Source organism: Pipistrellus kuhlii, unplaced genomic scaffold (assembly GCF_014108245.1).
Source record: "Pipistrellus kuhlii isolate mPipKuh1 unplaced genomic scaffold, mPipKuh1.p scaffold_m20_p_2, whole genome shotgun sequence".
NCBI classification, from domain to species: Eukaryota; Metazoa; Chordata; class Mammalia; order Chiroptera; family Vespertilionidae; genus Pipistrellus; species Pipistrellus kuhlii.
The window spans coordinates 64,064,789-64,089,321 of NW_023425515.1; the positions used below are offsets into that span (position 1 = coordinate 64,064,789).

Genomic DNA, 24,533 nt, shown 5'->3' on the forward strand with positions numbered 1-24,533 from the left:
CAATGCCCAGGGATGAGCTGCCTCAGCTGAAAACCCAAGAACACCAAGACTCCATACTCCCCAGGCACCAGCACCTAAAACACTTTGTCCATGGGTAGACAAGGTGGTGGCCAAAAATGTGAATTGGTCTTGTGCCTTCTCACAGAGCAGATAAAAGAAACAGCTGAATCAAACAACACCCACCTGGAACTGGTGAGGCAATCCATGAATGAAAATGTCAGATATCTCTTGGAGAGAGGTAGGAACTGAGAACCAGGCTAGTGGGAGAAATGCATGCAGCCAGGACTAGAGTGTCAGAGGGAGACTGTACTCCACACAACCCTTGGGCCAATGTCGCCTCGAATGTAGAAGAGGGCCCACAGGGCTGTTGGCAGTGGGGGACCCACAGCCCTGGGAGACTGTGCCTAGAAAGGCAGCCTGAAGTTCTATAACAGCTGCACAGTGTCCGGAGAGAAAGACCCAAGGCAGAGTGGTTTCTTTGTCTTTATAACTTCCTTGTTTTTGCATGCTAAACCAGTGAATAGGATCTTTTAATTAAAAATACTCACTGAGACTGCAAGGGAAGATGGTTTCTGTGGAAACTGAGGAGTAGAATATGGAGAGATGAACTGGAAACCAGCTCTGGGACACTCCATTTCTCTAATCAGCAGGTAAAGGAAGAGTCTAAACACCCCCAGGGAGGCCTCTGGGACTGGGTTGAGGGGCCATTTGGTCTGAGAAACTAATACAGAAACACTGCCACCCAGGGGCTGTGTTAGATATAAACACTTGTGTAAATACAACTGAGAGCAGGCAGAGAAACAGAGTGAGCAGAGTGATCCCATCTGCTTGAAACCAAGATTATGATTTATGACACAGAGGAGTGGTAGCTCACAGGGAACTTCAACACTGTGCTGACTACCAGACAGGAAACAGACGTGCCAGTCCTAAGAGCAGAGAGGGTCTTATATCAGCTATGGGTCATTGAAACTCGGCTGAAGCAAACAAACTTCAATACTTAATTTTTTTATGTTTTGTCTTTTACTTAAGAAACTAAATTTTTTCCCTCACTTTATTTTACTTTATTTTTAAATTATTACTATTACTTTACTATTTTTAAAGTTTTATTATATATTATTTATTTATTTACTTGGATTAGTGTTTTACATTCTATTTTATATTTTTATTTTTTATCATTATTTCATTCTATCTCAATTTTTCCTTTATGCCAACACTTTCTTCCTCACTTTCCTTCCTTTTCATCCTGTTTCTGCTTTAGTGTTTCTCTATAATTTCCTTATACTCCCTGTTAAAATTTGATCTTGCTCATATATCTGATTTCCTCTCCCCTGCTCAAAGTATATGAACACTTCTCTTTTCTCTTTCTTCACTAGTCAAATATTTAATTCTTTCTTTCTTTCTTTCTTTCTTTCTTTCTTTCTTTCTTTCTTTCTTTCTCTTTCTTGCTGTTTGTTTGATTGTTTATTTTTTAATGTTTCTTTTTCCTCTCCTTGGTTCTGTTATTCTACTTATAGCTTAATTAGTTTCAATCATCAACTCAGCCCATTCAGTTTTCTATTCTCCTTCCCCTAAAATGGATAAATACATAGATAAAGAATATATACATATATATAAATTCTTTTCTTTTCTTTTTAAATACTTGTCCTTTACTTTTCTTCTTATATGCTCATTCTATTTCTACCTCCTCTATACTGAATTGTGGCCATTTACCCATTCATTCAATTCCTTGACCTTACCTTTTGAAAATAAGCTCTGCCTATTCAGATTCAGCTTTCCTTCTTCTTTCCTGAGTATTTGTTTTTTCATTAATTGTTTTTTTTTTGAGTTTTCTCACCATATAGATATATTTTTCCACTTCTTTCTTCTTTTCCCTATCTTACCTTTTTTCCCTTTTCTCAATATGATTTTAGCATTCTTTTATCTCCCATAATTCTCTTTTCTCTGGAGGTCACCTTTATTTGGGGTTATTGGTATCATGAATACATTCGTGTTTTGCATTCTCTGTGTTGTGTCTTGTCGAGTTGTATTTTGTACCTTTAAGTCAATGTGGTAGAGTGTGAGCCATATCACCAAACATCCTGTGAGGAATGAAAATGGAGAGAAAAGAAAAAGCCCCATATGAAAGAAAAGCAGGAATCAGTGGAAAATCAAATAAATAAAATGGAACCAAGCAGTATGTAAGAGAAATAATTCAGAGCAATGGTCATATGTATGTGGAAAAGGATGGAAGACAAATCAATAGCATGTGTAAGACCCAAGAGGAAATGAAGAAGAACCAAGAAGAAAGAATTATAGCTACAACAAAGAACACAATAGAAATCATCACAGGTAAAGTAGAAGAAGTTGAGGACTGCGTCAGTAATCTAGAAGAAAAGGTAAGAAAAAATACCCAAGGAGAGCAGCAACTGAAAACAAACAAACAAACAAACAAAAAACAACACAAAACAAACAAACAAAAAAAAAAACACACACCAAAAAAGCACCCTTAAAAAACAAGAAGAGAGCCTAAGGGAGCTTTCAGACAACACAAAACTAAACAACATCCACATAATAAGGGTGTCAGAAGAGGAAACTTACCAAGGAATAGAAAACCTGTTTGAAGAAATAGTTACAGAAATCTTCCATGATATTGGGAAGAAAAACTCACACAACTCCAAGATGTTCACAGAGTCCTAAACAAGATTAACCCAGAAAGACTGACACTGGGACACATTATATTTAAATTGGCAAATACCAATGACAAAGGAAGAATCTTAAAGGCTGCCAGAGAGAGGCAGAAAGTTAATTATAAGTGATCTCCCATCAGACTATCAACTGATTTCTCAACAGAAACACATTAATCCAGAAAGGAATGGAATGAAATATATAAAGCCATGCAAAGCAAGGATCTGAATACAAAAATACTATATCTATAATTCAAAATTGAATAAATCAGGAGCTTCACAGACAAAAAAACAAACAAACAAAAAAAACACACACACACACAAAAACTAAGGAGTTTATTACCACCAAACCAGCAATGCAAGAAATGCTAAAGGGACTGCTGTTAAAAAAAATGAAATAGGAAGGGAAGAAACTCAGGCATAAAGAATAAAAATGATGATAAACAAGTACATATCAATAATAACTTTAAATGTAAATGGATTAAATGTACTAATCAAAAGACATAAGGTAACTGAATGAATAAGAAAACATGACCCATATATCTGCTATCTACAGGAGACCCATCTCAGTACCAAGGACTCACACAAACTGATAGTAAAGAGATGGAAAATTTTTTTCAGGCCAATGGAAATGAAAAAAACAAAACAAAACAAAACAAAACTTTTGATGAATATAAAAGAAGAGATTGACAGCAATACAGACATAGTAGGGGGATTTAGTACCCTACTAACACCACTGGACAAATCCTCTAAACAAAAAATCAAAGAAACATCAATCCTAAACGACTCACTAGAACAGATGGAATTAATTGACATCTTCAAAACATTCCACCCCAAAGCCATAGAATATACATTCTTTTCAAGTGCAATGGATCATTTGAAATGATAGGCCACATATCATGACACAGGCAAAGTCTCTTCAAATTCAAGAAGATAGAAATCACATCAAGTATCTTCCCAGACCCCAATGTCATAAAGTTAGAAATCAACTAAAAAAAAAAAAAAAAGAAAAGAAGAGAAAAAAACAACAACATTTGGAAGCTAAATAGCATGCTATTAAACAATGATTGGGTTTATAAAGAGATCAAATAAGAAATAAAAAGCATCCTGGTAACAAATGACAGTGAAAACACAAGAACCTAAAAATCTATGAAGCACAGTGAAAACAGTCTTGAGAGGGAAGTTCATAGCTCTACAAGTCTATCTCAAAAGCACAATTTAAAAAAAGTCAATAAATTATTTAACCCTAGAACTCAAAGAGTTAGAGAACAATAAGAAAAGTCCAGTGTAAGGAGGAGGAAGGCAATAATAAAGATCAGAGATAAATGACATAAAGACCAAAAAAAATATACAAAGTATTAACAAAACCAAGAGCTGGTTCTTTAAAAACATATATAAGATTGATAAAACTTTACCCAAGTTCAGCAAGAAGCCAGAAAGAGGACCCAAATAAACAAAATTGGAAATTAAAGAGGGGAAGTAACAACCAATCCCACAGAAATAGAAAAGATTATGAAAAAATACTTGAAAAAACTTTATTCAAACAAACTGGACAACCTTGATTAAATGGATATATTCTTAGAAAAATACAAAATCCCAAAATTCAATCAGGAAGAATGAAAAACAAACAAACAAACAAAAAAAAACCCTGAATAAGCCATTAACAACCTAAGAAATTGAAGTAGTCAAAAATCTTCCAGCAAACAAAAGCCCTGGTACAGAAGGCTTTATAGGAGAGTTCTACTAAGCATTCAAAGAAGAACTAAAACCTATCCTCCTCAGACTAGTCCAAAAAATTCAAGAGGAAGGCACACTTCCAAGCTCTTTTCATGAAGCCAGCATTATGTTAATTCCAAAACCAGATAAACACACCACAAAAAAGAGAAGTACAGGCCAATATTCTTGATGAACATAGATGCTAAAATCCTCAACAAAATTCTAGCAAATCATATTCATCATTATATTAGAAAGACCATGACCAAGTGGGATTTTTTTCTGGGGATGCAAGGATGGTACAATATATGCAAATAAATAAATGTGATTCTTCACATAAACAAATTGAGATACGATAATCACATAATCATATCAATCAATGCAGAAAAAGCATTTGACAAACCCAATACATGTTCTTAACAAAAACACTCAGCAAAAGATCAAATAGAGCTGTGGCTCACGAGTCACATGTGGCTCTTTGGCCCTTGAGTGTGGCTCTTCTACAAAATACCAAGGCCTGGGCGAGTCTATTTTGAAGAAGTGGCATTAGAAGTTTACATTTAAAAAAATTTGGCTCTCAAAAGAAATTTCAATATTTGTACTGTTGATATTTGGCTCTGTTGATTAATGTGTTTGTCAACCACTGAAATAGAGGAATCAGACCTTAACATAATAAAAGTCCTATATGACAAACCTACAGTCGCCATCATACTCAATGGGCAAAAACAAAATCCATTTCTCCTAAGAACAGTAAGTAGACAGGGATTCCCACTTTTACCACTCCTGTTCAAAACATTTTGGAAGTGCTTGCCATAGCAATAAGACAAGAAGAAGAAATAAAAGGCATCAAATCAGAAAAGAAGTAAAACTGTCTTACTTGCAGATGACATGATACTATACATAGAAAATCCAAAACAATCAATTAAAAAGCCACTAGACTTAACAAATGAATTCACCAATATAGAAAGATATAAAATTAACACCCAAAAATCTATGGCACTTTTATACATCAACAATCAACTCACAGAAAAATAAACTAAAAAACACACCAAAAAACAAAAAACAAAACAAACAAACAAACAAAAAACACCCCATTTACCCTTGCACACACAAAAAAATTAAGATACCTAAGAATAAACTTAACTAAGGAGGTAAAAGATCTGTACCTAGAAAACTACAGGGCATTTAAAAAAGAGGTAAAGGAAGATATATATATAAAAAAAGGAAGAATATCCTTTGTTCATGGACTTGTAGAATCATCATCATTAAAATGTTCATACTACCCAAAGCAAACTACAGATTCAATGCAATCTCCATGAATATACCAATGGAATATTTCACAGACCTAGAATATACACTCCAAAAATTCATCTGGAATAAAAAAAGACTGAACAGTCACAGCACTCCTGAGAAAGGAGAACAAAGTTGGAGGGATCACAATACTAAATATCAAGCTATATTTCCAAGCCAAGGTTCTCAAAATTGCCTGGTATTAGCAGGAGGAAAAGGAAACATATGTAAACTTTTATACAGAAAAAAAAGAATAAAAATGAGAAATATATTTTTAAAAAAGGTCCTGTTTTTAAGTAAATTATAAAAAATTTCTAGAATGCTACTTTTGGGGAGAATTTCTGTTAATAGTATTTAAGATTGTATATAATAAACATGCATTTACATATAATATTAATGTGCCCAAGTACCTTTAGAGTCATAAAATTCAGAATTTATGGTGTTTTAGTGTATTAAGTTAATAACATAAAAAAACAAACAAACAAAAAAAGAGCATAAGCCGGTTTGGCTCAGTGGTAGAGTTGGTCTGTGGACTGAAGGGTCCCAGGTTCGATTCCTGGCAAGGGCATGTGCATTGGTTGTGGGCACATCCCTGGTGGGGGGTGTGCAGGAGGCAGCTGGTCAATGTTTCTCTCTCTATCTCTCTCCCTTCCTCTCTGTAAAAAATCAATAAAATATATATAAAAAAAACCAAAAACAGAATAGAGGCATTATGCACTTGAGATGAGTTATTACTAATATATAAGAAGCAGGGGCTGTCACAACCAAAACAACCAGATGGATGACCAAAAAGTAGCCTGCGAGTGGTGACCAGATCAGCAGGGGGGTTAGTGAAGTGAAGGAAACCAAAGGACTAAACAGTAGGCTGTGTGGGTCAAGCAGGCTGGCAGTGGAGTTAGTGAGGGACAAAAAAAAAAATGACTGAACAGCAGGCTTCATGGGGTGATCAGGTCGATAGGGGGGCAATTGGGGTGACCAAACCAGTGTGTGTGTGGGGGGATTTAGGGGTAACAAGGCCAGCAGAAGGGGGAAGTTGGAGGTGACCAGGTTGGTGGGGGGCAGTTAGGAGAGATCAGGCAGGCAGGCAGGTGAGCAACATAGTGAGAACAACCAATGGCAGGGCTGCTGTAGCTCACTGGGAAGTCATAGAAAAAGCGGGCCTTGGAGACAGGTTGTGGGGTGAGCCCAGGATGATCTATAGCTGCCCATTTCTCCATGAATATAAGTATCATGGGGACCTTTAGAGGTTAGGGGATATGTGCCTGTAAGAAAAACAAGGGAAGAGAATGGCAGGGGATTGCTCCCTGGAGGTAGAATACATGCTATAGAGAGCATGGCCCACAACTCCTGGGTTCTAAAGAGGGATTGTATGTGTGGAGCCTTTCACTTGTGTGGAGGCATTATTGACTGAAACTATATATAATAATAATATATTATTGACTGAAACTATATATAATAATGTGGAGGCATTATTGACTGAAACTATCTTTCTTCTGGGCATGCTCTTACCCATAATGTATATAGAAAATCTACAGGGGGTGGGGTCAAAATTAAATTCAAATACTTTTATAACTAGAGGCCCATTGCATGAAATTCATGCACATGTGGGGGCATGCCTGTTTCCCTCAGCTCAGCCTGCCCCCTCTCCAATCTTGGACATTCCTCACACAATCCAGGACTGCTGGCTTCCAACTGCTTGCCTGCCTCCCTTTCTGATTGCCCCTAACCACTTCTGACTGCCAGCCTGATCATCCCCTAACCAGTTCCCTGCCGGCCTGATTGATGTCTAACTGCTCCCCTGCCAGCCTGTCTTCCCCCAACTTACCTCCTCTGCTGGCCAGGTCATCCCTAACTGCCCTTCTCTACAGGGTTGATCATCCCCAACTGCCCTCCCTTGCAGGCTTGATACCTCCCAATGGCTCATCCCTTCTAGACATCTTGTGATGGCCATCTTGTGTCCACATGGGGGCAGGATCTTTGACCACATGAGGGCAGCCATTTTATTTGTTGCAGTGATGATTAATCTGCATATTACTCTTTTATTAGATAGGATAGAGGCCTAATCCATGGGTGGGAGCCAAATGGTTTGCCCTGAAGGGTGTCCCAGATCAGGGTGGGGGTTCCCTTGGGGCGTGGGCCACCCTGGGGAGGGGCCTGTGGTGGTTTTCAGGCCAGCCACACCCCCTAGCAATCCAAGCGAAGGCCCTGGTATCTGGAATTTATTTACCTTCAACAATTGAAACTTTGTAGTCTGGAGAGGAGCCAAGCCACTTCTTGCTCAGTGGCAGCTGCCATTTCTGTTTGGATTTGTTTATCTTCTATAATTGAAACTTTGTAACCTTGAGTGGAGGCTTAGGCCAGCTAGGGCAAGCGGAAAGCTTGGCTTCTTCCATCGCCAGGGAAACTCAAGCCTCCCTCCTACTCTCTGTGGCTGCAGCCATCTTGGTCTGGGTTAGTTTGTATACTTGTTCTGATTGGCTGGTGGGCATGGCTGGTGGGTATAGCAGATGTATGGTCAATTTGCATGCTACTCTTTTATTAGATAAGATTAGTCCAGAGTTCTAGTGAGGTCACGTTGGCATTGAGGTCATGTCCTTGTCCTCTGAGCTGGGGCCCAATACAGCCTGGCTCCAGACCTGCCAACTGTCAGTCTGCGGGGCCTCCCATAGAGAGGAGGTCTGAAGGCAAAGTTGGTCCAACCCTTGTTCAGGACCTCAGGGCAGGCCCCACCCCAACTACTCATTTAATTTCCTACACAACTCTTTCAGATTCATTTATATATGACTGGTAATCAAATGCCATTTACTAATAGCCACTGCAGTTTTAGTTGGCCTTAGTAGTAAAATAAGTTATCTAAAATGCCCATTCCATCTAATTATAGGCAAATTCGAACCCCTGTATTTGTTTACAAGTTGCAGACTGAACTATTATGTTCCTTCCCACCCGCATGCCCCATATATCCAATTATACTTTGATTAAAAGCACATCAACATTTTCAGTAGTATGCAAAAACTGGTAAATAAAACCTTATTCAACTAATGAGTAAGTATATGAACTGTCAGTAGTTGAATGATTTTTTAAAGTGAGTTCTTAAACGCAAGGGTATACATGATTAAAATACAAGTTTATTGTCTAAGTATAGTAATAATTTGGCTTGCTTTATTTGTTTATTTTTATTTTTATTTTTGGCTTGCTTTAAATAAGATGTTTTCTCCAAAAAATTGTTACTTTTAAACACAAGTTTCTATTTTAAAGAATTAACTGCCTATGTAAAAGTCTTTATTTATGACTCTGCCTCAGCAGTTTAGAGGTAATATCTTAAAGCATTATACTAAACTAGGGCCCCAATGCACGAATTCCTGCTCTTTGAAAGGAACTCTGGGCCGAAAGGCTTCAGTGGGCAAATGGGCAGGTCTTAAGCTATCCTTTGCACCCCTGCCTGGCCCCTCCTACTACTGGCCCTTATCCCCACTCTGCTGGCAGACCAGCTCTCATTGCTTCTTCCATGCACCAAAGGTACTCACCCCACTTGCACCTGCCTTCAGTGTAGCTGCAAAATGTAGCCATGTATGGTGTAGACATTCCTAACTTCCACCTCACCATTTCTAAACTTACTTATAATATTGTATATTAGGTAACCTTCATCATTTTCTCTCTTCTCATCCAGTTTCAGAAGTATACCTATTCACCTTTGTAAGGAAAAGATCACCTGTCTACAGTTTTTTCACTTCCATCACCTTGGAGACCTAACTAGTCAATTTAATTTTCAGTGTTGTATCTTAGATTTTTTCCTCTATGGTTCTTTCATCATAACTTGCAGACATGCTTAAGTTTTACCCCATATTAAAAACAATAAAAACAAACAAACAAACAAACAAACAAATAAATAAATAAATACAAGAAGAACAACAACAACAAAAATCTTGCCCTGTTCCTGTCTCCACAGTTCTGCCAATATCACCTTCTCTCTATGTTCTCTTCGACTGTCAAATTTAATGAAAAAATAATTGCCTCTTCTTCCCTCCCATTTATTCCCAAAGCAGTATGACTTCTCATCTCACTAGTCTGTTGCAATTTTACAGATAAAGTACCCAGTGATGTAATTTTTAATCTAGGGGCTATTTGTATTTATCATGCTTGACATCTATGTTGTTCATATTAAGAAACTTTCTTGATGTCTAAGTGGAGGTCTTTGCTGAGTCACCTGTTTCTCACACTACTTCTCACTTTCTTTGTTCCTTTTTAACTATTTGCTATATAATCATTAGTATTCTCCAACACTTAATTCTTTGATACCTTCTCTGTTGCTTTGAAAGGACCCTCTGGGAAACCTTGTTTATGCTCATGATTTCAATTATCAGCTATATTATTGGTCTTTTTAGTTTTCACTTACTTAGCAAATGCACAATAAATGGCAGCTAGAATTCATTAAATTTGGTTCTTCCTGCCAAACTTAAGGAACTCTTCCATCTCATCTGCAACTGACTTGGTTGAAATTTTGCATTGAAAGATATAGCTTCATGATTACAAAATCAGGTCTATAGAAGTAAGAAGTTGGAGAGTTCTCTTGAAATATGGAAAAAGGATGAATCCTCTCTTATGTGAATTTTTGGGTATTCATTTCTTGGAATTCATACTTTAATTTTTTTACATTCATGAGGAATGTAATGAGGCATACTTGCTTTACTCTCAGTTTAACACCTAGGCTACCAAATGCAGATATTGTCCTTTCTTTTCTACCTTTTGAGCCTATTGGGGAGACCAGTTAAAATGAAGTACTAATTATAAGATTCCGTATTAAGGGTAGTGACAGCACTTGTGAGGGAGTGATGGGAGCAATAAGGAGAGGATAATACATTAGAGTAGTGTAGATAAGGAGAACAGGATTAAACATCTGAACTCTGCTTTAGCAGGAAGAGCCAAAGTTAATCACCTCTTGCTGCCATTTATTGAGAAGTTGCTAAGATGTGAAACCTGTTCAGATAAGAACTTTGTGTTTCTTATCTCATTAAACCTTAACAAAATCTCCAGGGGGTATATACTATCACATCTTATTTGTATAGATGAGGAAGCTAAGTCTCTTAAAGTTAAGAAAATCTCCAGGAGGAATATATCGAATACTATCATTTCTCATTATATAGATGAGGAAGCTGAGGTGCTTAATAATTTGCCTAAGGTTATATCTCTAGAAGGGGATAAGACTTGAGCTAATGTCTGACTCCAAAATATGTGTTTGACCTATATACAGAGAGGAGGATTAGGGCCTCTAGGCTGAGGGAACATGTGCAAAGGCATGGACATGAGATTTCATAGGCATATTCCTGGGATTTCAAGAAGGTCATTGTATTTGTACTTTAGTTTGGAAAAGAGGAAGGACAGGAGGTGTAGTTGGACAGAGTCTTGAAGGACCTAGTTTGCATTCCATGCTAATAGACTTTCAATTTAGCCCAAAGAGAAGGAGAGAGGTTGATAAATTACAGTGAGCAAAAGAGTGCCCATGTGCATTTAGAACATTTGCTTCTGGAACTGTGTATAATATCCTTGGGCTGGGATGAGGAAATGCTAATGTTGGAGTCGGGTAGCTACTTAAATGGTAGTAGTTCAAGGGAGAAATGAGGAATGTCTAATTCATTGCATTTACAAAGTATTAAATAGGCTGAGTCTACCAAAAAGTCTCTATGGCTAAAAAGAGGGAGAATCCAGAATTATGTTTAGGCCTACTCTGGTGGACTTGTAGATGAGAGAATATACTTTAGGGAGATCAGGATTTGTGGTAAGAATAGGAAGAGGGAAAACTGACTTTACAACATGTTGACTTTAATGTAACTGTACTAGGTTTAAGTAGAAAGCCTCAGCACATGGATGCTCTCCCAAGTCTTGAGGAGAAAGGTGGAACCTGGTTAAATAAGAGTGTGTAGGTAGTTAAATCCATGAATAAGAGTAAATACCAGGGAGGGGGAGGCAGTGCTGACTATGAAGCCTTTAGGAACACTAATATTTATTGTGAATCAAGGATACATTTCAATAAGGAAAGGAAGCTGGGATGGGTGAACAAAGCAGTAGAAGGAAATTCAGAATCCAGAGATCTAGAGGCCAAGACACAGGCACAAGGAAAGAGCTGCCACCGGCTCAAGAGCTGTGAAGAAGTTGATATAGAAAGTACAGATTAAATTTTTCACAAGGGATTGTTAGTGGCTTTGGCAAGAGCTGTTGTAGTGAAGCTGAGTTAGAGAAATGGGTAATAGGGGGCAGAGATTTAGGAAATGAATCAAAGCAAAGAAATGCTTTTAGGTCATTATTTTATGTTGCTAGGGACAAGAGAGTCAAATATAAAGGATTTCCTAAAGTTGGTGAATATTTGACATGTTTTTAAATGTTTAAAAACAAACAAAGGCAAAACCTATGTAAATGGAATAGGGAAATGATAACCAACTAGGAAAGTCCTTGAGATTGATGGGCGAGGAGGCAAAAAACAGAAACTACCTCTTAGAAAAAAAAGGTTTCATTTATGAAGAGGAGAAATGTTAGTGAGAGGAGAGAGAAGTGTGGATTGTTGGGGTTGCAGGTAAATTTTAAAGTGAAGATTATTAGAAATTTATGGCTTCCCATCTGGCATCACTGATGGACTCAATCTGAATTAAGAAATAAGAAGAGAGGGCTGCTTTTGAGAGTATGGAATAAGCTCCTCCAGAAAGAGATTTAAGAGCTGTTACAGAGGAGAGGAGCTTTACATGGAACATGTTTTAAAAAATTGAAGAGTATGCAAGTGGGCAGAGACTATGACACTTTTCTGTTGTTCCCCAGGTAGAAACACACATTTTCCTAGAAACCTGTAAGATTGATTCCTGTCCCCTCCTGCCCTTCCAGAGCACTTTGTTCATACAGGAAGTATCATAAAAAGTCCTTATTACCCCCCCACCAAGTCAGAATTCAAAGCTTTGAAAATAGATTCATATCCCCGCTCCCCATTATTTTATCCTCACATCCTATCAGAATATTGAGATCAGGTAACTCTCAATAAATGTTTGCTGCATTTTTTAAAATTCTGAGCCATATATTGAGACTTCTCTAAAAAGCACCTTTGGGAGTCTTGAAGGCCTGCAGAAGGAGATGGTTAGGTTGGTGGCTGGTTTTCACAGAGATTGTAGAATCCAATATTTTGGCTTTTAATATAAAATAATTTCTATTTTTAATTTATTTGTAACCCTAGCATGATTTATTGTTGTATTGCCTTGCTATCTGATTTAGAATGCTGTAAGCATGTCTGGTTTTTATTAGAATTTTCTTATTCATGTTAGTTATTTTTGTTCCTTTATTTGTTCCATTTTAAATTGTTTCTTCACTTTGCTGTTCCATCAGAAGGCAATAGGCAAAAGAGAGAAAACCCAAATTAGATAATTTTATTACTTATAGAGCTTAAATAAGTGTTTATAGAAGATGAAATTGTGATCAACAGTTGGAGTGACACTTTTGGACTACCCTTATTTATTAACTTTTTCTTTATTGATTAAGGTATTACATATGTGTACGTATCCCCCCAATACCCCTCCCCACTTCTCTACTCATGCCGTCACCCCCTGGTGTCTCTGTCCATTGGTTAGGCTTATATGCATGCATACAAGTCCTTTAGTTGATTTCTTCCTCTTACTCCCACCCTCCCCTACCTTCCCTCTGAGGTTTGATGGTCTGATCAAGGCTTCTCTGTGTCTGTATCTGCTTTTGTTCATTAGTTTATGTTGTTCATTATATTCCACAAATGAGTGAAATTAAGTAGTATTTACTTTTCTCTGACTGGTTTATTTTGCTTAGCAAAATGTTCTCCAGTTCCATCCATGCTGTTACAAGAAAAATAATTCCGTTTTTACACCAGTGTAATATTCCATTGTGTAGATGTACCACAGTTTTTTTAGTCCACTCAACTACTAAAGGGCATTTAGGCTGCTTTCAAATTTTAGATTTGGTAAATTGTGCTGTTATCAACATAGGGGTGGATATATCCTTTCTGATTGGTATTTCTAGTTTCTTGAGATTTATTCTTAGAAGTGGGATCACTGGGTCAAATGAGAGTTTCATTTTTAGTTTTTTGAGGAAACACCATACTGTTCTCCACAGTGGCTGCACCAGTCTGCATTTCCACCAACATTACAACAGTGTTCCTTTTTCTCTGCATCTTGGCCAGGATTTGTCATTTGTTGATGATAACCATTCTGATAGGTGAGATATGGTAGCACATTGACATTTTGATTTGAATCTCTCAGATTAGAGACCTTGAGCATGTTTTCATATGTCTCTTGGCCTTTCTTATATCCTCTTTCAAAAAGTATCTATTTAGGTCCATTGCCCCTCCTTTTTTTAATTGGGTTGTTTATCTTCTTTTTGTTAGGTTGCTTAGATATAGTGCAATGGTTATTCAAGTGATGGATTATACAGGTGAATTTTATTAACAGCCCTAAGTCTATTTAAATTGCTTCAGCTTTAAGATTTTTGTATATTACAACAAAGAATGTAGTGCAATTAGTACTTCCTGTATTCTGTAGGAATCCATTCTCTAAGCATAAGTTACAAAATTGTCAAATAAGCAAGCTAGCAACATGATAAAGCCATCTTGGCTTTTAAAGAATATTGAAAGAAAAGAGATACATATAGGCAATCAGGAATGCTGAAATAAATTAGTGAATATATGCAATTGGTCAACAACCTTAAGGAAATAAAATGTAATTGTTCAACCCTCTCTTCCACCAGGGTGAAATCCATTGCAGAGCAAACTTTTTTATTTTTATTTTTATTTTTATGGACAGGAGTAATTTGTATTACTGTTTGAGCTTTACAGCTTATAAAACACAGTGAAAGACACAGGTCCCTACAAAACAAGATATTCCCAAAGGACCTGCCAGTCAATGCCCAGATCCCCATTGAAAGGGCACTAGCTAATCCATTTGTCCATTTCAAAATTGTGCACCGTATTTTCTGACACTTTCCTTCTTTTCTAAATCAAACATCACACCCACTTTCTTCTCTCCTTGTTGTACGCCACAGCCTATCCCTTGGTGCTTCTATCTCATGGGAAATAATTTAGAACCTCATTATTTTGAAAAACACAATTGTAAGTCCAATATTTTCTTGGGGCTTCCTACTATTGGGATGGCTAGAAGTGTAGAGAACTGGGAAGAATGAGCTTGTGAACCACAAGCTTGATTCTGACTGCAAATTCCCAGAAACATAACAATGTGCACCTCCCAGTCAGAGAAGGTTTAGTTCATTATTTAAAAATGCTGTTTTGCCAGTTTTTAGTGTTTTACCTGCATATGTATAGCACAGAATTGTTGAGAGGGCACTCATCTATGAATTTCTTCCTTTAATTTTCGCCACAATTCTGTGAAGCTGTCCTGTATTCATTTCTGATCCTTTACTTGCAGGGAGTAAACCAAGGCATAGAAAAGTTACATTAATTGCTTAAGGTCACATATTGAAAAGTGACATATAGACTTTATACTCAGGCTTTCTGAATATTGTCCCATGCATATTTCATCATGCATCCTAGCATTTAATTCAATGGGCATTTATTAAATAACTAGAGGCCCAGTGCATGAAATTCATGCACAGGTAGGGTCCCTTGACCTAGGCTTTGATCAGGGCCGATCAGGGCTTTCCAGCTGCTGGCTGGAGCTTTCCTTCATTCAACTCCACTCCCTGGTAGTGAGCACATGTCATAGCAAGTGGTCCAACTCCCAGTTGGTCAAACTCCTGAGGAGACAATTTGCATATTAGCCTTTTATTTTATAGAATACATTCCTAGAATAATTTGTTATGGCCCTCAGTTTTACTCCTGATTTTTATAGAAGGAAGAAATTATAAGGATGAACTATTAAAGGTGACATTTATATTTGTTAGTGCTTTGATTTTTAAGTAAAATCCAACTAACATCTTAGAAGAGTTAATACATGGCTGAAAAATATGAAGAAAACTACAATTTCTCCACAATCTTGCACATTTTGGTTAAAGATGAGTGATTGCAATTACATTCTCAGTCCCTATTTTGTAAGACAACTGGTAGTTTATCCTATTGAGAAGTGTTTAATAGAATATACCTATTTAGTAGCAATATCTATTCTTGATTTCAACTATTTCCTAGGTTTATTTTGAGTGGTTTATGGTTTTTAGGAGGATGGAACACCTATAATATATATTTGAAAATTGTTTTTCTATACTTTTAATGAAATATAGCAGTGAGAAAATGCCTTTCAATTGTCTACAGTTCTTTATAATATTCACATACCAAATTTCCATTGCTGATTGCATTTTGCAATTGGAAATAGACTTAGTATTCTAAGATTTTCTTTTTAAAAAAATATATTTTATTGATTTTACATAGAGAGGAATTAAGAGAGAGAGAGAGTTAGAAACGTCGATGAGAGAGAGTCATCGACCAGCTGCCTCCTGCACACATCCCCACAGGGGATGTGCCCGCAACCAAGGCACATGCCCTTGACTGGAATCAAACCCGGGACCCTTCAGTCCGCAAGCCTATACTCTATCCACTGAGCCAAACTGGTCTCGGCAGCATTCTAAGATTTTCCATCTTAGAGGAAAGATGGGATGTGATTCATCTGATTTACTTTTTATGTTAAAGTACAGTATATTGTTTGTAAATGCAACATAAAGATAGAGATAAACTTCATATGGGTTTAGCAAGTTCTGTTTGGAATGAGTACATAGAAGTTGAGACTGAATATAATATTTGGATTGATTTTTCTGTTAAAAATTTTTTCATGTAAGAACAATATTTTCTACTTATATCAGTGAGCAACAATGATGACTTCAAAGCTTTTGAATCCAAATATTATACCTGCATGTTCCAATACAGGTTGCTGAATTTATTCCCAGTATGCTTGGTAATGTATCCTTTGTATTACTCAGTATGAATAAGGAAAAGTTACAGTGATGTCTACCATTTGTGCATGTTAATATTAAAGTAACTTGTTTCTCTCCTTTACCTAGTCTGCTTATCTTTATAGCTGCACTGCTTACTTACGGGGACAATTGAAGCATTACTTTTTTTATCTTAAGGATTTGTAACATCCCCAAGGCTTTATCGTATAGAATTCTATAGTGAAATGAAACTATTTTCTTTTTTCCCCCAGCTAAAACTCAGCTATTATTTAATACAATTGAATCTGTAGAATACACCAATGACAATAAAACTGTCTCATCTCATGTTTAGTCACTAATGTCAGGGCAAAGAGCCTTAGAGAAATGTTTGTAAAGTGGAAATTCATAGATAAATACATTTTCTTCTATGATGAAGAGAAAAATAACTCCCATCCCAGTGACCTTTTGAGTGCATACATCATGCCAGATGCACTACTATTAGGCAATGATTCTTTGATGATGGATAAGAAAATATTAGTATACTTATAAACCAGAGCTGCCAAATTAAGTAGAGATGGCAAAACCAGCATAGAACTAAAATATAGTTTTGGTAACAATTTTATAGCCTTCCCTTTTATTTTTCCTGCAGTAGCTTAATCGTATTAGAAATGGGGCATAATTGGGCTAGGCTCTCTTTTGAATCATTAGTGGTTTGTGACTAGTAAATAATTATGTAATGTTTAGCAGCTTTTAGATCATTACTTTTACATGCTCTTCTACTTTTCATAATAAAACCCCTTCGCTGTATTATTTGTGTATTGTCAGGGTCTCAAACTTTTGATTTGAGAACTATTCTGCAGGTGTAAAGGTCCTGGCATCATTTAATCTGAATTTCTGTTTGCTGCTAATTAATTTTCCATGATCTTTCCAATGATGTAGCTTTTTTTTTATTACCTGCACTTTGGTCAAGGGCTGACAAATCATGGCCATGTTCCAGCTGGAAAGAGTAGATTAGAAGAATCACAAAATCAAAAATCAGGTCATAATGATGTTTCCTTGAGGTTTCTTGCTATGGTGTTTGTTTGTTTTTTGTTAAAGATGTGGGAGAGCTAGGGATCCAATAGAATTAATTTGAATTCATTATTGGTTATAATTCCATGACTGTGCCTTTCTTTACAGGCTTGGGTGGTGAATTGCATAAAGCAGTAAAGTAGCTGAAGTAAACAATCTTCTTTGTTTTCTAGTCCTTGCCATGCCAGCTGACTTTAACCACGTACAGGTGCATACTGACTTTCTATTTGAATGATCTATGTAAAACCACTAGACACATTACTGCTCTCAGGATTAGACAAGCCTTTGAGAACCTCCACTTTAGATGGGATCAGACCATTCAGTTGAATCAACTATTTGCCTTCTATTCTTTTAATGTTTCCTGTTATGAAATGTCTATTACAAGACTGGGACTGAGGTGTTAATTCTGATGGAATATGTTGACATTGCTTAGGTCTAGAAACCAGGACATCTGATTCTGCAACTTAACTGTTTGCCTCTATTTAACTTGAGAAATGACTCTTTACATGGGGATTGAAAGAGATTCCTGCTTTTATGTATTCTCCAGTCTAACAAGCATCCACTGTGAACCAGTCCTTTGTAAACCAAAGTATTTTGCAAATGTTAGTTGTCTTTCAGATGCGTTTATTTTATGAAGTGAAATACTGAGATATTGAAGTGGGGTGTCATGAGAGGGGTGTTTGTGAGGGGAAGCATGGGCAGGAGATGGCTAAGAGCAAAGTTTGGAAGGCTTTTCTGCTCACAAATCTCTCTTCTATTTGAAATTTCATTAACTCACACCAGGGAGGGTGATTTTGGAGTAGAGTGTAGGTTACTCAAAGGAGTATTGTGAACTCATGACTTAAAGGGCACAAGATGTGATGAAGATGGAGGATAAAGGAACACCAATCTCTGGGATAAAGACCAAGTTTGTAATATTATTTTTTGTTGTTGTTTTTAATTTTAGTAAGGAAAATTGAAAGTATCTCCATAAACATCCAACAACTGGAAAATTTTAAAATTTAGATTAGATGCAAATGGAAATCTCTGGGTATAGTACAAGACCTAATAAAAAAAAACCTTTGAAGTCTGATGCTGTTATGGACTGAATGTTGGTGTCCTTCAAAATTTATTTGTTGAAGCCCATGTGGAGCTGGGGCCTTTGGATGTGATAGTTTTCTATGAATGGGAGAGGGTGGGGGTCACTATGATGGGATTAATGGCCTTCTAAGAAGAGGAAGAGACATTCCAGCCTCCTTTCTCCATCACTTGAAGACACAATGAGAAGTCTGCCACCTGCAAGCCAGGAAAAGGGCCTCCACCAACAATCGAATCTGCTGGCACCTTATCTGGGACTCCCAACCTCCAGAACTGTGAGGAAATGTCACTTAAGCCAGTTCAGTTCAGCTCCCATCAGCATTTCTCACTTCTGTGTGGAACATGCATGCAGGCAAGGCTTCCTTTAAGAGGCAGGGGCCTCCAAGCTCCCACTGGCTCCTGGAGCATGTGAGCTGGTGGGTCTATGCTGCAGGCCTGGACTTTTATGTTTGGGGAAATGGTGTAGAGGAAGGACTAGAAAGCCTTCTATTGAATATTTCATCCTTAGAGTTTTCTTCTATGTAGAGAGTCCTAGCAGAGCAACCCAGAGGGATGTTAGTCTTTCCATCAGATCACCATCTGAAAACATCAGGCCTTTTGTTTCTTCTCTTTTTGCATGCACTTGGGCATCTCTGTTCCAATCTCTTTGTTGTCCTTTGCTCAGCAGTTCACACTGCTCTGGGCTGTTCCCCTGTTGTATGTACTCATTGTGCCTAAACCCAGCTTAGACTCATTTTCACTTTTGTTTTATTTATTTATTTTTTAAGTTTATTGATTAAGGTATTATATGTAATCTTCTGTGTGATTGTTTCATCTTTGTTTTCAAAGTCTCCTAATAAAATAAGAACTATGCTTACTGTTGGGGCCATTAAAAGGCAAAAGTGGTGTTTTGTTGTAGAGAATGTAAAAGATTCTACCAGAGGTTTCAGACCTTTTGCTGTGAACCCATAAAAAATTTTTTAATAGTTACAGAATCAAAGGAAGTTTCACAGATAGAACAGAGAGGTGCTGTGTACTCTTAGCCAGCTTCGCCCAATGATTACATTTTATGTAACAGAAGTTAAATGTCAAGACCACCTGGTTCACAATGGTACAATGTATATATATATTTTTTCTTTTTTATCACATGTGTACATTTCTATAATGATCACCACAATCAGAATGTTGAACTAACACATTAATACAAATATTTTCCTAGTGCTACGCCTTTACAGTCACATGCTTCCTTGCTATCCCTAACCTGACAAGCACAATTTGTTCTCCATACCAATACTTTGGTCATTTCCAAAATGTTATATAATAGTATGTAATCTTTTGAGACTGAAGTCAGCCCAATGCCCTTGAGATATATTCATGCAATAGCTTCATGTAGCAATTTCTCTCTCTCTCTCTCTCTCTCTCTCTCTCTCTCTCTCTCTCTCTCTCTCTCTCTCTTTCTCAGTAGTATTCCATGCTATTGATATATCACAACTTGTTGAACCATCCACATACTATAGCACATCTTGGTTGTTTTCAGTTGCTTTCCGCTGTTGCTCATGACATTTTTATAAACAATAATGTACAGTTGGTTTTTCTGTGTGGACATAAGTCTTCATTTCTCAGGATAAATGCATAGAAGTACAACTTATGGGCCATATGTAAATATAGGCTTAGTTTTTGAAGAAACTGCCAAACTGTATTCCAGAGTGATTGTTCCATTGTACATTCCCATCAGCAACATATGAGTGATGTAGTTATCCCATATCCTTTCCAGCATTTGAGCATACCCTTTTTTTAAGGAAAAGAAAAAAAACCTCCTCTGCCCAAAACGGTTAATTGAAACAGGTTCTTGCAAAGTTATTTTGATGAATTTACTCATCATGTGAATCTTGGGGATTTAGGCAGTGTAATATAAAAGCACTGTTTATGCTTTTTTTTTTTTTTTTTGAAAGTCCTATATAATAAAGAGGTAATATGCAAATTGACCATCACACCCTTACAAGATGGCTGCCTATGACCTGGCTGGCAGAGGGTTTGGTGAGAGATGACCAAATGACTGAACAGCAGGCTGTGTGGGACCACCAGACTGGCAAGGGGCAATTGGGGGTGACCAGGCCAAAGGGGTCCAGTTGGGGCCAAATAGGCCGGCAGGGGTACAGTTAGGAATGACCAAGTATGCAGAGGGGAGCAGTTGGGGGTGACCAGGCCAGCAGTGGGTTGGTGAGGGGTGAACAAACGACTGAAAAGCAGGCTGTTTGGGATGAACAGGCCACCAGCAGTGGGGGCTGTGAGAGATGACCAAGCTGGAAGGGAGGGCAGTTGGGAATAATTAGGTCAGCAGTGGGTCCAGTTGGGGGCGACCAGTTCAGCAGGGTGGGAAGTTAGAAGTGACCAGGCTGGCACACAGAGGCAGTGAGGAGTGATCAGGCTGGCAGGGTGGAGAGGTGGGTGGGTGTGGAAGGACAGTAGGGGTGACCAGGCAGGCAGCTAAGTTATTAGGAGTCAGTAGTCCATGATTGTGAGAGGGCTGTCCAACTGCTGGTCTAGGCTAAACCAGCAGTCAGGCATCCCCCAAGGAGTCCCGGATTGGAGATGGTGCAGGCTGGGCAGAGGGGAACCTCCCTGTGCACGAATTTTGTTTACTGGGACTCTAGTATAGACATAAATTAAAACTAGAAATTGCTTAATAGAAAATTCTACCTAGTGGAATGTGGGTTAATGTTGACCAATCTTTGTTCCCTTCAGGGTAGAACAAGGACTAAATATATGAAAATATTCTCATAGAGATATAGTTTTATATCTCTCTGGTGCCTGTGTAGACTATAGTACAATGGACATAACATAGAACTTAAATTTAGAAAGCTTTTTTCTGTACTTCATCATTTTGTAATTTAAGAATACATAGGTAAGAAATTCAACCTTTCTGGCCCTTGTTTTTTTCTATAAAATGGGGATACTATCTTCATCACAAGATTGTTTATGATGTAAATATGTTTATCTCCCTCTTACTTTAAAAAGATTTATTGAGTGTTTACTATATAAAAGGCATTGTACTAGGCTTTTTGGATTTAGTGATGATTAAGATAGAATCCCTGATTTCATTGTAATGATAACAGTATAAATAAGAAGAGTAAAATGACAGAACATATATTTGAGTGCATGCCAGATATTTTATATTAGGTTCCATGAACCCAGGAACTCTGGAAGATTGATATAGGTCTTCCCATTTAACAGCAGAGTGATTTAGGGTACTTGTTCAAAGTCTGAGTCACAGCCAAGATTCTAAGCTAGATCTGTCTTCACAACCCAGTATTGTTTTTTATCCGAAGATGCATAGTTTCTGTTAAAACACCTTGTACATAATCAAACACTAAGTGTAAATAATAGTTATAAAATCTGTAATTAATGTATATATTTATATTATTAGTAATACAATAACTTGGAAGCTTAAGATTTTGCATTTTTCCAAGTAAGATACTAGTGTTTGTTTTAATAGCCAGATTAAGTTCAGCAGAGTTTCTGCTTCAGTCATTGTCAACATGATACACATTATGTTCAGAATGTTGACATGAAAGCACTGTGAGATCCTTATATTAATTTTCTAGTGCTGTATAACAAATAACCACAAATGTGGCAGCTTAAAACCGCTCCCATTCATTAGCTCACAGATTTGTAGATCACAATGCTGGAAACAGTGGGGCTGGGTTCTAAAAGAAAGGCATCCAGGCTGTATTCTCATATGGGACCTGTTCCAAGCTCACATGATTGTACAGAATTTAGTTCCTGGTGACTGCAGGACTGAGGTCCCTGTTTCTATGCTGGATGTCTGGTAAGATTTTTTCTCAGATCCTACAGGTTGTCCCATTCCTTGTCATACAGCTGCTTCCAACTTCAAGCCAGCAAAGGAACACCATCCTCTCATTGAACCCCTATGACATGTTCGATTTCTTATGCCAGGAAGAGCACAGATCCCTTTCAAGGCTCACTTGACTAGGTCAGCCCTCTCCCAGGACAATCTCATTATCTAAAAGTCAACTGATTGAGGACCTTAATCACACCAAGAAAAATCTCTTTGGTCACGTGACACACCAATCCTGGGAATGAAACCCATCTTATTCACAGGCTCACCTGTACTACAAAGGAAAGAAATAATAAAAGGCTGATTGCAGGGATCATGAGTTTGATTAAATAACTGAAGCTATAGCTAATTCAATGCCTCAAAAACTCATCACAATCTTAAAACATCAAGTTAAAATTTGGTTTGAATCTGTGTAAACTGATGTTCTCTGGGTCTGTGAAGGTTTACCATGTGCAGACATATGTACCTCAGTTGCAGGTTTGGTTCTAGACCACCACAACAAAATGAGTAATGCATAAAGGAAGCTATAATCTTTTTGATGGTGAAGGGTTTGTCCTTCAATTAATAAAAAATACAACATCAATGAAGCATAATAAGCAAAGCATAATAAAATGAGGTGTGCCTGTATATATTGAAGGAAAGGCCCACTAAATTGATTGGAGAGGTTTATCCATATATTTTTTGGTTATCCCATTTTGACACAGGGGTAAGAGAAATGAAATGGTGGGTATTTATAATGCTTGGGTTTGGCAACAAAATTTAAACAATCTCTGAATAACCTTTCCTTGCCTTTTCACTGAAGGAGATTATCTTGGCGGCACTGCAAGCGAGACCCTGGGTGCCCAATAAGATTCTGTAGACAACAGGAAGCAAAGGAGGGTTCACCCTGCTTGGGGTCTTGATCATCCTTTCTGTCCTCTATGATTCAGGTCCTAGCCTGAAGTGCTACTCCTGTATCAATCCAGTTGATTCGTGCACGGTCAAGAGCTGTACAGTTCATTTTGATTCATGTCTCTACATCAAAGCCAAGACCAAAACATACTACAAGTGTTGGAAGTTTGAAAACTGCAACTACAACTACCTCTCAAAGGACTTAAGAGAGGAGACTCTACAGTACGAATGCTGCAAGAAGGACCTGTGTAACAAAGTTAAAAGAAGCCGCAGTGGGAAGAGCATAACAGGGACCATCGCTCTGCTGGTGACTCCGCTGCTTATAGCATTCTGGAGACTTCTTATCTAAATCAATACCAGAGAGATTCTCCTAACTAGCCCTGCTTCTGTGTATTCCTTATTTCCTTTGCTGCCACAAAAGCTTTCAATTTTCTTACTGGATCCTTTTGAGAAAGTCCAAAACTAGCTTGGATGAGAGAGAGAGAGAGAGAGAGAGAGAGAGAGAGAGAGAGAGAGAGAGAGAGAGAGAGAGAACCAGTCCTATTTGCAGAGAAGGCCCCTCTGAGGGAAGAAGTTTAAGAGTGAAGCACATGCCATGTTAACTAGGTTAGTTCCATGCTGCTTCCTCTGCTGGTTCAGTAATAGCTTCACTAGATTCTCTGCAATTCATAGTTATTTCCCCATTTGTTCTTTGGATATAGTTACCAGTATGATTAGTGCTTTTGGGGGGAGGGGTTGGAGCAGAGGGGTCCTTTTCCCCAATCTCTCTCACAGGGGATGCTTCCACCCCCTACTTTTATGGCCCCTGTGTTGCCATAGAGGCATGATGAATGTTCCAGATGTGGGCTGTCAGGGACAATGGGATTCTAAATGCAGAGTGATTGGAATGAGTGTTATATTCTCAACTAGATGCCTGGTGCATGAAATTCAGACAGTCGGACATCTCTCTCACATCCCAGGACTGTTGGCTCCCAACTGCACGCCTGCCTGCTTTCCTGATTGCCCCTAACCACTTCTGCCTGCCAGCCTGATCACCCTCTAACCACTCCCATGCCAGCTTGATTGATGTCTAACTGCTCCCCTGATAGCCCGTTTACCCACAACTTTCCACCTCTGCCAGC

General features: G+C 37.9%; 1 protein-coding gene across 1 annotated transcript; it reads left to right on the forward strand.

Moving 5' to 3' along the window:
- Positions 1–2,207: 2,207 nt before the first annotated feature.
- Positions 2,208–23,866, forward strand: LOC118722951 (CD59 glycoprotein-like). The gene is made up of 2 exons (XM_036445111.1): positions 2,208–2,375; positions 23,381–23,866. The coding sequence occupies exons 1-2, from the start codon at positions 2,208–2,210 to the stop codon at positions 23,759–23,761; spliced, it is 549 nt and encodes a 182-aa protein (XP_036301004.1). The 3' UTR covers positions 23,762–23,866.
- The last annotated feature ends 667 nt before the right edge of the window (positions 23,867–24,533 follow it).